Source organism: Mirounga leonina, unplaced genomic scaffold (assembly GCF_011800145.1).
Source record: "Mirounga leonina isolate KUSES-001 unplaced genomic scaffold, KU_Mleo_1.0 Mir_171, whole genome shotgun sequence".
Classification (NCBI taxonomy): domain Eukaryota; kingdom Metazoa; phylum Chordata; class Mammalia; order Carnivora; family Phocidae; genus Mirounga; species Mirounga leonina.
The window spans coordinates 7,245,672-7,259,720 of record NW_023270436.1 but is presented as its reverse complement, the minus strand read 5'-3'; the positions used below and the strand labels follow the sequence as shown (position 1 = coordinate 7,259,720).

At 47.7% G+C, this 14,049-nt stretch overlaps 1 protein-coding gene across 4 annotated transcripts in view; it reads left to right on the top strand.

The window, feature by feature from the left end:
- Positions 1–686: 686 nt before the first annotated feature.
- MLXIP (MLX interacting protein) overlaps positions 687–14,049 on the top strand; it is a 59,931-nt gene continuing 46,568 nt past the window's right edge. For 3 of the 4 annotated variants that reach the window (XM_035016944.1, XM_035016943.1, XM_035016942.1), the window contains exon 1: positions 687–1,137. In XM_035016944.1, coding sequence (XP_034872835.1) covers positions 725–1,137 — 413 coding nt within the window. In that variant the 5' untranslated portion in view covers positions 687–724. The remainder of the gene's footprint in view (positions 1,138–14,049) is intronic. The other variant, XM_035016945.1, reaches the window with a different exon arrangement.

Below are 14,049 nucleotides of genomic sequence, written 5' to 3'. Positions count from 1 at the left end.
GAGAGTGCCTTAACTTGGCAGAGCCAGTTTCCACCTCTGTGCATGTGAAGTCTCAGTGAGAAGTGTTCTTGATCTTGTTTCCGCGTTAGAAAAATCCCTTTGGTATTCAGAGACTCAGTCTTTTCATCAATAAGATGGAGATCATAACCACTGTGCTCAGCTACGCGAGGGACCAGCGGTTAGGACACAGGTCCAGGCCCAGCCAGAGAAAGCGGAGCCTGGGAGGGGGAAGGAGCCCCACCTCCACCCACCACGTGGAGCGCCCGCCCCGCCCGCAGCGCGATTCCCGGGAGTGCGGGGCGGGGTCGGCACGGCACCGCTCGGCCGACGCCTCTCCAAGGCCGCGACACTTGCGAGCGGCACCACCTGGCCACCGCGGCCCGCAGCATCCCTCGCAGCCGGGAGCGGAGGGGGGCAGCGAGGGGCGGGGCCTCAAGGCGGGGCCTCCCGCGACCTTCCTCCCCCCGCTTTTTTTGTCCGCCTAGATACGGAAAGGCTCCCCTGCGCCTTTAAGAGGCCGACGCGGGCAGCCGATTGGCCGATACGCGCCGGTGACGTCACACCGGGGCCGGCGCCGAGGCGGCCCTCTCGGCCCGCGCCCTACCCCTCCCGCCCCGCGGCGCGCTCGCGGACAGTCCGCGCGCGGGCCGGGCCGGGCCGGGCCGGCGCCCCGTTAGCCTCGCTCGCCCGCGTCGCCGGGGGATGCTCCCGGCCGGCACCCCCTATGGCCGCCGACGTCTTCATGTGCTCCCCGCGCCGGCCCCGCAGTCGGGGCCGCCCGGTGCTGCTCAAGCCTCAGGTGCCTGAGGACGACGACGACTCGGACACCGATGAACCGTCCCCGCCGCCCGCCTGCGCTTCGGCCACCCCGGCCCGGGCCCACGCGAGCGCCGCGCCGCCGCCGCCCAGGGCCGGGCCGGGCCGCGAGGAGCCTCCGCGCCGCCAGCAGATCATCCACAGCGGCCACTTCATGGTGTCGTCGCCACACCGCGAGCACCCGCCCAAGAAGGGCTACGATTTCGACACGGTCAACAAGCAGACGTGCCAGACCTACAGCTTCGGCAAGACCAGCTCCTGCCACCTGTCCATCGACGCCTCGCTCACCAAACTCTTCGAGTGCATGACCCTGGCCTACAGGTAGGGACCCGGCGACCCCGGGCCGGCCCCACCTCTCCAGAGGAGCTTCCTGCTTTGCCAGAACCGGCGCGGAGGGCTCGACCGCCCGAGGACCCCTGGGCTGCACGCATTCCCATTGGCTCTTGCCCCTTTGGGAGGGTTTACGGGTCTGGGATCCTCAGTGGAGGCCGGAGGGGTCGGTGTCCTGGCCTCCTCCCCTGCTGGCAGTGCTTGGGTTCTTCCGGCTTCACGTCCTCCATCCAGGCCCTCCCCTCCAGTGTCCCGAGGCCACCGACTTTGGACGCGAAAGAGGTGTAAATACAGGCTGCTCCTTGTGTTGCTCGACCCTCCACCCCTGCCCCCAAACGCTTTGTGTGTTTCCAGGAGTACCGAGTGATGGGTCAGAGCACCTGTCCAGGGGTGGCTTCAGTGCTGGTTCCAGTATTTAATGGTTGTGTCAAATCTCGGAGCCTGCTTCCTCTTTTATGAAGAGGGGGTGACAGTAGGAAGCCTCCATTGGCCGTTTTGGGGGTGGAACGACACATAGTTAGATGCTCTATAAATGTTAGCTGCTTTTCTTTTTGCCCCAGCAGAGAGAGCCTGGGTGTCCGCACATCTACTTTATTGGGAGACCATCTCCCACCTTAGTGGCCACCCTGGGTGGCCTCCTAGGTAGACATCCAGAGCCACAGCTGTTGGAGGTGCAGTCTGCCCCCCTGACAAGCTGGAAGGTTCTCTGGTCAGCCCTGAAACATTATATGGAGATGGTCTTGTTGAGGGCAGGCATCCCAGACACCATTCTGACACGTGGATGCAGCTCTGGGCCGAAATCCCTTTTTTTTCTAAGTCACAGATCTGCCTGGCCCTCACGAGTTAAAGTGTCTTTCCACCCTCTCCTCCTTCCGAGTGCATGTTAGGTATTTGTGCCAGGTGACTTCTGCCTCAGCTGCAGTGCAGAGCAGTCCAGTCCTGCAGGAAGCTCACGATAGGATCTCTGCTGAGTGGGGGTTATTGCATTTGCAACTGCACTGGCCCAGGCTGTCTTAGGTCTGCTGTGCAGGCGGCACAGGGAAAGTTTCCTGGGAGACTCCAGAAACAGAGTAAAGAAAAGTAGGTACGTTCCCCCCTACCACCCCTTTTTTTTGGAGAGCCTTTAAACCCAGATAGATCCAAGTTAAAACATTACACATTTACCTGAAGTTAAAACATGGCTCAGGGTGGCATTTTCCCTCTCTGGAATAAATGATTAGTCAACTTGTTCCTTTGTTTTGTTTCTGAAACGAGCCTTCCCACCCCCACCCCATTTCCTCTCTTGAAGGTTTCCCTGGTGGTTTGTTTGCCACATGGCTGCAGTGCATTACCCAGAGCTCTCTTCCCATCCCCCTTGCGTGGCACACTGGTTAAGCTCTGCTCTGATTCTCTGGTCTTGCCAGTTTGAGCTGGCACTGAGCCTATGAAGATGTTCTCTCTCTTTTTTTAATGGTATTGAGATTGCAGTCTTTTGCGCTCTTTTAGCCCTGCTTACTCAGTCTCGAATTTTGAGCACTTCCTTGGAATCAAACCCACCTAGATTATAGCACATGCCACAAAGCCTTTTCCAACAAAACTATAGGTGAAAGACAGGAATGTGCTTTATTAAGAGGACTTAATCCTTTTCTTTCTTTTAATATAAACTTCTTCGTGTGCTGGGAGAGAAGGGATGATTAAGTAGCAGGAGGCATGAGTAGAAAGCTCTTACCTAAGCTCTGCTAAAGGAAAAATAAACCAGTCTTCCCTTTGCCCTTTTAGGTGTGGATAACCTAAAGGCTTGTTATTAAAGAACACCAAAGAATTTTAGTAATGGCATTTTTCCCCCCACTTCTTTCAAAAATATCTTGGCAACTGGCCATTGCTCAATTAAGTTTCTGGATTGCAACATGCACCCTTACCTTGCTCTTCAAGACCTCCAGCTCCACTGGAGCTTTGCTGTAGGTCCCTGTGCACAAGTCCTGCCACTCTGCAGGTCCCCAGTGGGTATCTGCCTAGTAATTTCTCATGAAGACACTCTTTGTCTCTCCGTGTGAGGCTGATTTGACTGTCCCCGAATTTAGTTGGCAGTGTGGAACTGTGGTACAGACTGACAGAGGAATGACTCAAAACCAGTTGTCTGGGCTGTCGCCTCTGGCACGGAAAGCAGCAGAACAGAAGTGAGTTTCTGACCTCAGCTGTCCTATCATGACCACTAGCTGGCTGTCCGAGAAGGAGGGCTGAGATGGGGGCAGGGAGGGAAGTGGACTTGATCTCAGTGGTGGTCTGACTTCCCTTTCCATGGGATTCGAGCCTTCACACCACTGTTTTCCAGGTTTTCTCCTTCTCCTTGGGCCTAGAGGAAGGCCAACGGGGCCTTCTCTTCTGCCTGTTTCTGGCCTCGGCTCTTTCTAACCTCAGCTTCCTGTCTGTCCCCTGGTCTCTTGGTTCTAGCTGCCTAATTCTCCCTGGTACACTCTGTGCCTTTTTTTGTTTGTTTGGTTTCCTGTTAAACTGCTGTCTCCCAGCTGTTTCCAGATGAGGTTCAACAGCTCTTTGGGGGAGGAACTAAATGCAAGGGAAGTTGTGGTTCTTTTTTCTCCAGTCCCGTGAAGTGGTCCAGGGATTCTGAATATGATCTTCCTGAACATGCAAAGTCTTAAACTCCTAAAGGGTTTTTGGCAGGACTGACTTTGGGTGGGGGAATAGGGTGTTTGAGAAATGGGGACTGCGTGTGAGTGCGCCCAGTGGCCCGCCTGGGTAAGTAACAGTGCCGAGGAGATTCCAGCTCCATATCTGGCCTTAGAATCCGTGTCCTTCCCGCTCTGTGATGCTAAGTAGCCCCATAGCAAAACATCTTGATTTGGTCCTACAACGTGTGCTCAATTACTGGGATGTTCTGGAGGGGAAGAAGTTGCCTTTCTCCAGGGCAAAGATTAGGTGGTAGATGGTGGGGGAAAAGCCCATGGTTTACCTTTTCAAAGCCTTCCTGTCTGCCACTGTAAAATGGGGAGGATAAAACTGCCCCTCGGGGTGGATGTGAGGATTAACTGATATAATGTCTGTAAATGTGTCTTGTACCTGGCAGGCAAGAGGGGGGCTTCACAGGCTGAATCCAATTCTCTGTCTTCACCCAGCTGACATTGAGGAGGACCAAGATTCCTCATCTGTAAGCTGAAGGAAATAACGTGTCTGACTGGGGTCTTCTAGTGTGACTTTCAAATGCCTGCTTGACAAGTACTAAATAGATTCATTCTTGCTTTGCCCATGCTTTCCAAGCTCCACAATGGAGCTATGTACTCTAGAACATAGTTCATGGTTCTTGCCCTCTTAACATTTTAAGGAATGTCACACATGTAACTCACCCACACAGATTCTGATTACATCTAGTAGACAGTTTTTTTGTGGTTGGTTTTGGTTTCACTTCTCTACCTTTTTATGCAACTCTTTATTAGGAAACCTAGGTGTGAATGTTTCCGGAGGGCAAGAGATGGTCTTTTTTTGTATTTAGGGATAAGCAGTAGCTTTCTGGACAATGGGTTTCTGCTTAAGTGGTATCTTTTAACTTGGACCTGTAAGATAGCTTTGGGATACAAATTTCCAAAATCTACCCCTGTATACTTATGCTCTGTATAGTAACCCTGTGCCCCTGACCCAAGGCGAGAATCTCTGCCAGACTTAAGGAATTGACAGGATTAAAGGTTTGGTGCACAATAGCCTCCAGATTTTAGGTTATCAGTAGAGGTACTTTCTAATGCTAGGCATGGTAACTAGTTGTAAATGGGAACCGTGCACACAAATGACGAAATTTACTCTTCTGCAGCCATGCCAAAGATAAGCAAGTTTTCTTTTGCACTTTTTTCAGTATTTGATCATTATATAGTATGCACTGAGGGGCGGGAATGAGGTGGGAATGAGGGCTACAGAGATGAGAAAGACAGTCTCTGTCCTTGAGGAGCTCACAAACCAGGGGGTGGGGGACAGATAGACAGTGGTAGAATAATTAGCAAGGGCTGTGATAAAAAATGTGAGCCAGCTCTGCCAGCAGTACTGAGATTGAGAGAGTGTGTGTGTGTGTGTGTGTGTGTGTTTACGTAATTGCTATCAGTGTGGATGGTTTCCCCTGACATCAGGGTTTAATACTTACCTCCCCTTCCCCATGTTAACTGTCCACAATTATGGACCATATTCCCCAGCAGGAAGGCCCAGTGTTCCTTTTCTCTATCTTCTTACCTTTAGTAGAGGGGGAGCAGATTTCCTTTTCACGTAGAGTCTGATTGGCTAATGGTCATCCTGATGGAAGGGCGAAGAAAAGCGATAATATTGGGAAGAGCCTGGGAAAAGAGGTTAGAGGAGGAGGTGGAGAGAGTTTATTTGCAAGGGTGGAAGAAGGGATGAGGATTCACACTAACTGAGCACTCCTGTGTCCTGGATTCTCTTTACGTGATTTTTTTTTTTTAAGATTTTATTTATTTATTTGAGAGAGAGAGAGTGAGCACAAGAGGTGGGGAGGGGCAGAGGGAGAAGTGGACTCCCCTCTGAGCAGTGAGCCTGAGGACAACGACATGGGACTGTATCCCAGGGTCCTGGAATCATGACCTGAGCCGAAGGCAGACACTTAATTGACTGAGCCACCCAGGCGCCCCTCTCTTTATGTGATCTTAAGCAACTCTCACAATAGCCTTCTCAGGTGGGTGGTAGTGGAGTTGTCATTTTTCATATTAAAAAAACACCCCCTCAAAACAAAACAAAACAAAACACCCTCTCTCCCCAAGTTTAGAAGTTAATTTGCCCTGTTGCTGAGGTGAGGCAGCTTGTCCAAGGCAGCGTCTCTGGAGCTGAAAAGTTGCCTCTCTCATCTGCTCCACAAAGTCTGCGGTCCTGTTAGGAGGTGAGAGTGCCAGTCCCTCTAAAGCAAGGCACGGGGAAACCAAGATGGGCGAAAGGAATGCCTTTGGGCTGCTCTGTGCCCTTCCATGTGCTGTGCTGCCCTTCCCCACCGATGAAATCCTCCCCGTCCTTCAAGACTCAGCTCAAGCACTCTTGTCCTAGTAAGGCTTTGCAAAGGGCATGTACACCACATTGCTCTCTAGATCCATGATCCTTGTTGATTCTGCCTCATAATGTTACGGAGACCTGACCTGGCACCATTCACGCTGTCTTCACCTTTGACTTTCCCATAGAGCCTAACAGTGTCTGGCACATACTAGGTGATTAAGAAGTACTTGTGAGATTGAAAACGGAAGCTCAGGGACCTGGAAACCAACATCATAAACTTGCCCTTGGCGAGCCTTGTTTATCTTCACCTGTGCAAAGACAAACACAAACTCTGTGGAGCAGTGCTTTAGAGGATGTTGGCGTGGGGTGGGACAACAGGCTGAGTGCTTTCGTTGGCTGGTGTTTGTATTGTGGCCCATGTGGACTGTTGCAGCAGATTAATGACACCTCCCCCCCCCCCCAATATCCATGTTGTAATCCTCAGAACTTGTGAATATGTTAGGTTACATAGAATCAAGGTTGCTAATCAGCTCTCTTTAGGATAATGGAGAGATTCGGAACGCCTGGGTGGCTCGGTCGGTTAAGTGTCCGCCTTTGACTCAGGTCATGATCCCGGGGTCCTGGGATCGAACCCCGCATGGGGCTCCTTGCTCAGTGGGAGTGCTTCTCCCTCTGCCTGCCGCTCCCCCGGCTTGTGTGCTCTCTCTTTCTGACAAATAAATAAATAAATAAAATCTTTAAAAAAATTAAAAAATGGAGAGATTATTTTGGATTATCCGGGTGGGCCCGTTGTAATCACAAAGTCCTTAAAAACAGGAGAGGAAATCAGAGAGAAGCAGAGAGAGCTGCAGAAGGCCTGGCCTGATGTTGCTGGCCCTGAAGACAGAGGTGGGGCTGTGTGCTAAGGAATGTGGGTGCCTCCAAATGCTGTAAAAGGCAGGAAAACATATTCTCTCCTAGAGCTTTAGAGGGAACCCAGCCCTGGTGACATCTTGATTTTTAGCCCAGTGAGACCCACGTCAGACTTCTGACTCCCAGAACTATAAGATAATAAATAGGTGGTGTTCTAAGCCACTCATTTTGTGGTCATTTATTATAGCAGTCATAGGAAACTAATACAGCCTAGTTTGAAATGTTCCTCGAGGTCATGTTTTTAAGCATGTAACCCAGCTTATATAAAGCATTTTCAGCTCTTCTTCAGCCGCAGGAGAGCATAGCAACCTGCCGTGGAGTTCTGTCAAGTTACAGGGTGTGGTAGGCACCAGTTCAGGGGATCTAGTGAGAGGAGGGCCCAGTTATATAAGGACAAGCCTGTAAAATGGGTCTTATCCTTAGTTCCCAGTACAATCCCTAGAATAGGGTATTGTAGAAAGTTAACTTTACTTATTTTTAAAGATTCGTACAATGGTGAAAAATTCAGTGTGAGCTCCCATTCTCTTGGGTATAATATATCCAGTTCAGACAGCAAATATCTTAGGTGATATTTTCCATCTCTTGTTGAGATTCTGTCTGTAGCTAGAAATCCAGGTCACAGGAGTTGTATTTTATTTAGACAGAGCTCTTGGGATCAGGATCAAGGATCAGAGACCCTCCTGTGCTCGCCTGTGTAATGGGGGTTTATTGCAAGGGTCAGGAAAGGTGCTGGTAATCTCAAGATGATTCCAAGGATTCCTAGGACTGCCTGACTTCAGTGCAGACTGGAGCCAGGTTCCAGGCGACTCTGGGTCTTTGGCACGGAGAGTTTGTCCTTTCCTGCTTCACCCCTGTGAAGTGACTCGGCTCTTCTCAGGCTCTGCTTTTCTTCGCAGTCTTGCTTATCCCAGTGCCAGCTGGCTCACTTACCTGCGGCCCTGTCTCTTCTCGGCGTCAGAGCTTCTGCTTAGCGGGGCTTTCGCATCTGCCTGACTAGAGCTTGCCCGTGGCCTGTGTTTCAGATCCAGCCCTTGCGTAGAGCTTCCTATTACCGCCAGTGCCCTTTGCCAAATGCCTAGCTAAGCCCCGTAGCCTCCAGTTAAACTGTTTGAGGGGGAGACTAGCTGTCCCCCTCCCTCTCTGAGCAGCACCTCACAAGCCCCACAGCATGAGTCTGGCCGTGGTCTTTGGACTGGCTGCTCTTTCCTTCTAGAAGTTTTTTTTTTTTTTTTTAAGATTTTATTTATTTATTTGACAGAGAGAGACATAGCGAGAGCAGGAACACAAGCAGGGGGAGTGGGAGAGAGAGAAGCAGGCTTCCCACGGAGCAGGGAGCCCGATGTGGGGCTGGATCCCAGGACTCTGGGATCATGACCTGAGCCGAAGGCAGACGCTTAACGCTTGAGCCACCCAGACGCCCCCATTCTAGAAGTTATTAATCATGCCTTTGTTGGGTGCTAGGCACAACTCTAGCCTTGGTGATACAGTAGTAAATGAGGAAAATTAGTCATTTCCTGTCATGGAGTTTATATTCTAGTAAGGGGAATCGGTAAGCAAATCAGATGTATGTTGTTAGTGCAGTGAAGAACATAAAACAAAATGAAAGAAGGAAAGTGATAGGGGGCAAGGGGAGGGTGAGCAGATACTTCATCTCACTGGTCAGAGAAGTTTTATGAGGATGGGGCGCCTGAGTGACTCAGTCGGTTAAGCGTCTGCCTTCGGCTCAGGTCATGATCCCGGGGTCCTGGGATTGAGTCCCGCATCGGGCTCCTTGCTCCGCGGGAAGCCTGCTTCTCCCTCTCCCACTCCCCCTGCTTGTGTTCCCTCTCTGACTGTGTCTCTCTCTGTCAAAAAAATAAATAAAATCTTTAAAAAAAAAAAAAAGAAGTCTTATGAGGAGGTGACATTTCAGGTTGAACCGAAACCTGAATGGTGAGTAGGAGCCAGGCATGGATAGGCATCCCAGGCTGTAGAAGAGCCCGAGGCAAAGGCCCAAGGTGGAATGAACTTGGCACATTATGGGGTTAGAAAGAAGGCCAACATGGCTAGAATGTTGAGGACAGGGTGAGTGGTAGGAGATAAGACTCAAGAGGCAAGGGGCCTTGTTGCATGGTGAGAAGTTAGGATCTTGAGCTCACTGCACTGGGGCATAAGGCTTGTTGAGGCTGCTCTGTGGAGACTAGTCAATAGGAGGCAAGAGTAGAAGCAGGGGTACCACTTGGGAGGCTGTGGAGCCTTTCTCAGACTAGGATGGCAGCCGTGGAGGTGAGGAGAACTGGATGGATTCAAGGTGGGTTTTGGATTTGCCAAGGGATTGGACACGGAGGATTAAAGAAAGACCAGCATCTACAATGACTGGGAGGTTTTGGCGTGAGCCGTGGGGACTCTTACTGAAATGAGGAAGCTGAGGAAGGCCCAGTCAGCTACGGTGGCAGGACACGCTGTGCTGTGCCCTGAACTTGTCTGATGTGGGTGCCCTGCGACTGGCGCTGTGGGAGGGGCAACTTCCCCAAGAGGAAGCTGACAGGGGGCTGTCAATGTAGGGGGCCCTTCGGTTGTTCAGTGAGGTCCTCACTCTCGCTGGAGCAGTCCTCACATAGCCTTGACCAGTCTTCTGTCCACGCTGTTCCATCTTGCCTCCCAAACCTCTTCTGTGCCTCTTGAGGGGGCCGGCTGCAGACGGGGGGTTTTGGACTTTTGAGCTGGCGTTCGGAAGGTAGTGTCTTTTCTTGTGAAATATATACTATCATATATCCCAAAAGATATTTTTGCTCAGCTGGGTCTGGTTGTGGTAGAGGAATATTGCCTGATGTTAAATGCTCTAAAAAAACTTCTCCAAATCTAGCATTCTTAATGTATTTGGGGTTGGACTGCATCACCAGAAAAATCGTCTGAAAGGAGGCAGTGTAGAAGGGGAGCTCTAGGAAGGCGTCCAAGAGCTGGAAAAACAATTCCAGAAACAGGATTCCTTGCCCTTCACTCTTGAGTCTCGGAAGTGAAGATAAAGAATCTAACAACGAAGAGCAAAGCTAAGAAGTAAGAGCCCATAAGGAGACAGCAAGAACTAGGCTACTGGTAGGAACAGGTTAGGGAGTTTTAGTTGCAATGGAGCGAGAAACCATTAGGATTTAGGTAACATAGCTTTGCTGTTGAGGAATTTTCTGGGAGTAGGAGGATCTGTTCTGAACGCTAGTTAACAGTTCCTTCCCACTGTGGCTTGTGGGCATAGGGAAGAAGGTGGCCTCTTTTGGTTTGTCACCATGAGACAAACTTGGTCATCAAAACAAAAAACAGCTTCTTATGTAAAAAGTAGGGGGATTAACTTAGTTTCTAGATATTTACCCAATAATCGAGTTTCTGAAAGAACACTCTGAAGAACTTTATCCTGTGCTCACATGATAACTGACCCGTTTGCCCATGGACTACCCCGTCTCATGATGGGCAGCTGGGACCTGCCCTGATAGCTTGATACTGAGCTTTTTAGAGGAAGTTAATTTATAAATCCCTTTTATTTATTAAAAAGAAACACTTTGAATGAATTCTTAAAACAACATATGATTGTATTTGTTTGCTATTATAAACAACTCTTTTCTAGTTGAGTAGCAAACAGGGTCTTTTAAAATGCCTACTTTGTTCTTTAAATTATCAAACATGTCTTTCTCTGCCTTGGAGCAGGACTCTTTTAGCCACTTGCACAGACAAGTTTTTGTTGTTGTTTTTTAGCAACGTTACTGAAGTATAATTTATATGCCATAAAACACACTCATCTTTTTTTTTTTTAAAGATTTTTATTTTTATTTATTAGAGAGAAAAAGAGGAGAGAGACAGAGTGTGATGGGGGGGGAGGAACAAAGGGAGAGGGACAGGCAGACTCCCTGCTGAGCAAGCAGGCTCCCTGCTGGGTGGGGAGTCTGAGGTGGGGCTCAGTTCCATAACGCTGAGATCTGACCTGAGCCAAGACCTGAGCCAATATGAAGAGTCGGACGCCTAACTGACTGAGCCACCCCGGTGCCCCAAAACACACTCATCTGAAGTATACCGTTCATTGATTGGTAGTTGTGCAGTCATTATTCCAATCCAGTTCTAGAACTGGATCCCATCACCCCACTGAAATCCTGCCCTTTTATGTTTGATCCTAGTTCCCACCTTAGCCCCAGACGCACTCTGATCTGCCTTCTGTGTCTATAGATTTGCCTTTTCTGGACATTTCATATAAATGGAACCATTTACGTCTAGCTTAGCATCCTGTTTTCAAGGTTCATCCATGTTGTTTATTTTATTTATAATAAAAGATGTGTCTGTATTTTATTCCTTGTGGTTGCTGCATAGTATTCTGTGTATTAGCATAGCACATTTGTTTATCCATTCATGACAGACATGTTTTTGAGGGAAGCCTAGTACCTTCATCATTTGGGTATTGATTTTCCATTCCCTGTAATAAAATTCTTGTACAGATTGAGATGGGAACTTTCTTCTAAGGTGAGGCTAGGAAACAGCAGTGCATATGGTAGAAAGATGATTGGTTTGGGTGCCACTGGTTAGTGACATATCACGGCCCCTCTAAGTCATTGTGTCTCTAACTGGGGGTGAAAAGGCAAGGGCTGGGGGAAGAGCTTAGACTAGGACCATGGTTACCAACCTTATTTATCTTCAGTGGGCCTGATGTTTTTGAGAGAGATTGCCTTAGGAACAATGTGCATTCAGCAATAAAAAAGATCAAGCTACTGGTCTGTGCAACATGACGAACCTCAGAAACATTATGCTGAGTGAAATAAGCCTTACTCTGAAGAGTATATACAATTTCATTTATATGAATTTCTAGAGTAGGTGAAACTAAGGTGAAGAAAAATCACACCAGTACTTGCCTCTGAGGGAGGTTGGAGAGGGGACTGACTGGAAAGAGACACAAGAGAACTTCCTAGTATGGTGGTAATCTTGGTAGAGCATTATATATTTGTCAGAACTCATTGAAAGAGAATAGCACACTTAAAATTTGTACATTTTTTTTTCCTGTAATTCCTACCAAAAGCAACAGGAACCATTGACAAATATTGAACTCTGGCTGATGTTATGCGTGCTGCTGTGTTAAGGATGAAGTATACAGACGTCTGCATCTTACTCTGAAGTGCTTGAAAATAGTGGTGCTCAAACCTTTTGGTCTCAGGACCCCTTTGTGCTCTTAAATATCAAAAACCCCAAAGAGCTTTTGTTTGTGTGGATTATATCTGTTGATGTTTACCATATTAGAAATGAAAACAGAAAATGTAAAAATATTTGTTAAAGCGTTTAAAAAAATAATAAACCCATTACGTGTTAACCTAAATAACAGTTTTGTGGAAAATAACTGTTCTCTGAAAAGACGAGCAGATCTCTTTAATGTTCAGCTAATGTTTGGTTGGAAGACAGCTGGATGCTCATATCTACATTCATCTGTTGCAGTATCACATTCCTGGAAAACTTCACTGTATACTCTTGAGAGGATGAGAGTGAAAAAAGAAAAAAGCCTCTTAGTATTATTTTGAAAATAGTTTTTGATATCATGGACCTCCCAGAAGGGCCTCAAGGACCCCCAGGGGTCTCCAGATCACTTTGAGAACCACTGCTCAAAAATAAATAAGATGGATGGATGGATAGATCAACTTTTGATAAAGTAAATATATCAAAGTATTAATTGTAGCATCCAGGTTGTGGGTACATGGGTTTGCACCATATAATTTTTTCAATTTTTCTGTATATTTGAAAATCTTCACATTGTTAGCAAAATGAGAAAAATGCATTTATATAAAGAATGACCACCATGGCTTTATCACAGGCAAATAAATACTTTTAATGATACTGAAGACAACCTTTGGAATGAAGTACTGACAACATGGAGGAGCCTTGAAAACATTATGCTGAGAAGCCAGACACAAAGGCCCACCTGTCGTGATCCCATTTATATGAGATGTCCAGATTAGGCAACTCATAAAACAGAAAGTGGAGTAGCAGTTGCCATGGGGATGGAAGAATGAGTCAGCACAGCTAATGGGTGTGGGGTTTTTAAAGGAGTGATGAACATATTCTAAAAACAGAATGGTGAAGATCACGCAACTCTGTGAATGTACTAAATACCAATGAACTTTTTTTTTTTTAAGATTTTATTTATTCATGAGAGACAGAGAGAGAGAGAGGCAGAGGCAAAGGGAGAAGCAGGCTCCCAGCTGAGCAGGGAGCCTGATGCGGGACTCGATCCCAGAACCCCGGGATCATGACCTGAGCCAAAGGCAGACGCTTAACCATCTGAGCCACCCAGGTGCCCACCAATGAACATTTCTTAAGGGAAAATTTCATGACATGGAAATTGTGTCTCAATAGAACTGTTATTTAAAAAATATTTAAGACATTTCAGGTTTTCAACATTAGGAAGTCTGACTTGAGAAGCACTGGACCATATGATCTTCAAGATCTTAAATATGTCAGTGTCTAGAAATTTCATAATTCGATATCTCCCTGTCTCTTCTGTGTGTAGTAAACGAGAGAATGGTTGGGAAAATGACCTGCCTCTCCAACTTGCCCGAAGCTTGCCAAATCACCCTCTCTGAGGTTATCCCATTAAGACCTTTTTCCCTCTTAACGTTGTATGAGTCAGGGATTACAAATACAAATGCCCACAAGGGCCAGGTGATGTGAGCGATCTGTGAGGAAAAGAGGACCTTTTCTATCATGTATTTTCCTCCTTTTGATAAAGTCATGGTTACAGAGAAATTTTTTATTGTGAAAACTCATGTAAGCATAAGCTCCAATTGACTTGGCCTCAGTGATGGATGGAAAGGCAATAGGGAGTGGTGGGGTGCATGGTGAATTAAAGAATGTTTGCCTGGTTTAAAGGGGGCAGCCATCACTCAGCTTCAGGTGATTCTTGCTGTTTGGGAATGTGAGCCCAGTGTTACGAGATTTGGTATATTTGAAAAGTTGGAAGAAATCTGAATTAATATGTGAACTCCACTTTTAAATTTTGCTTCAATTTATAGTTTAATG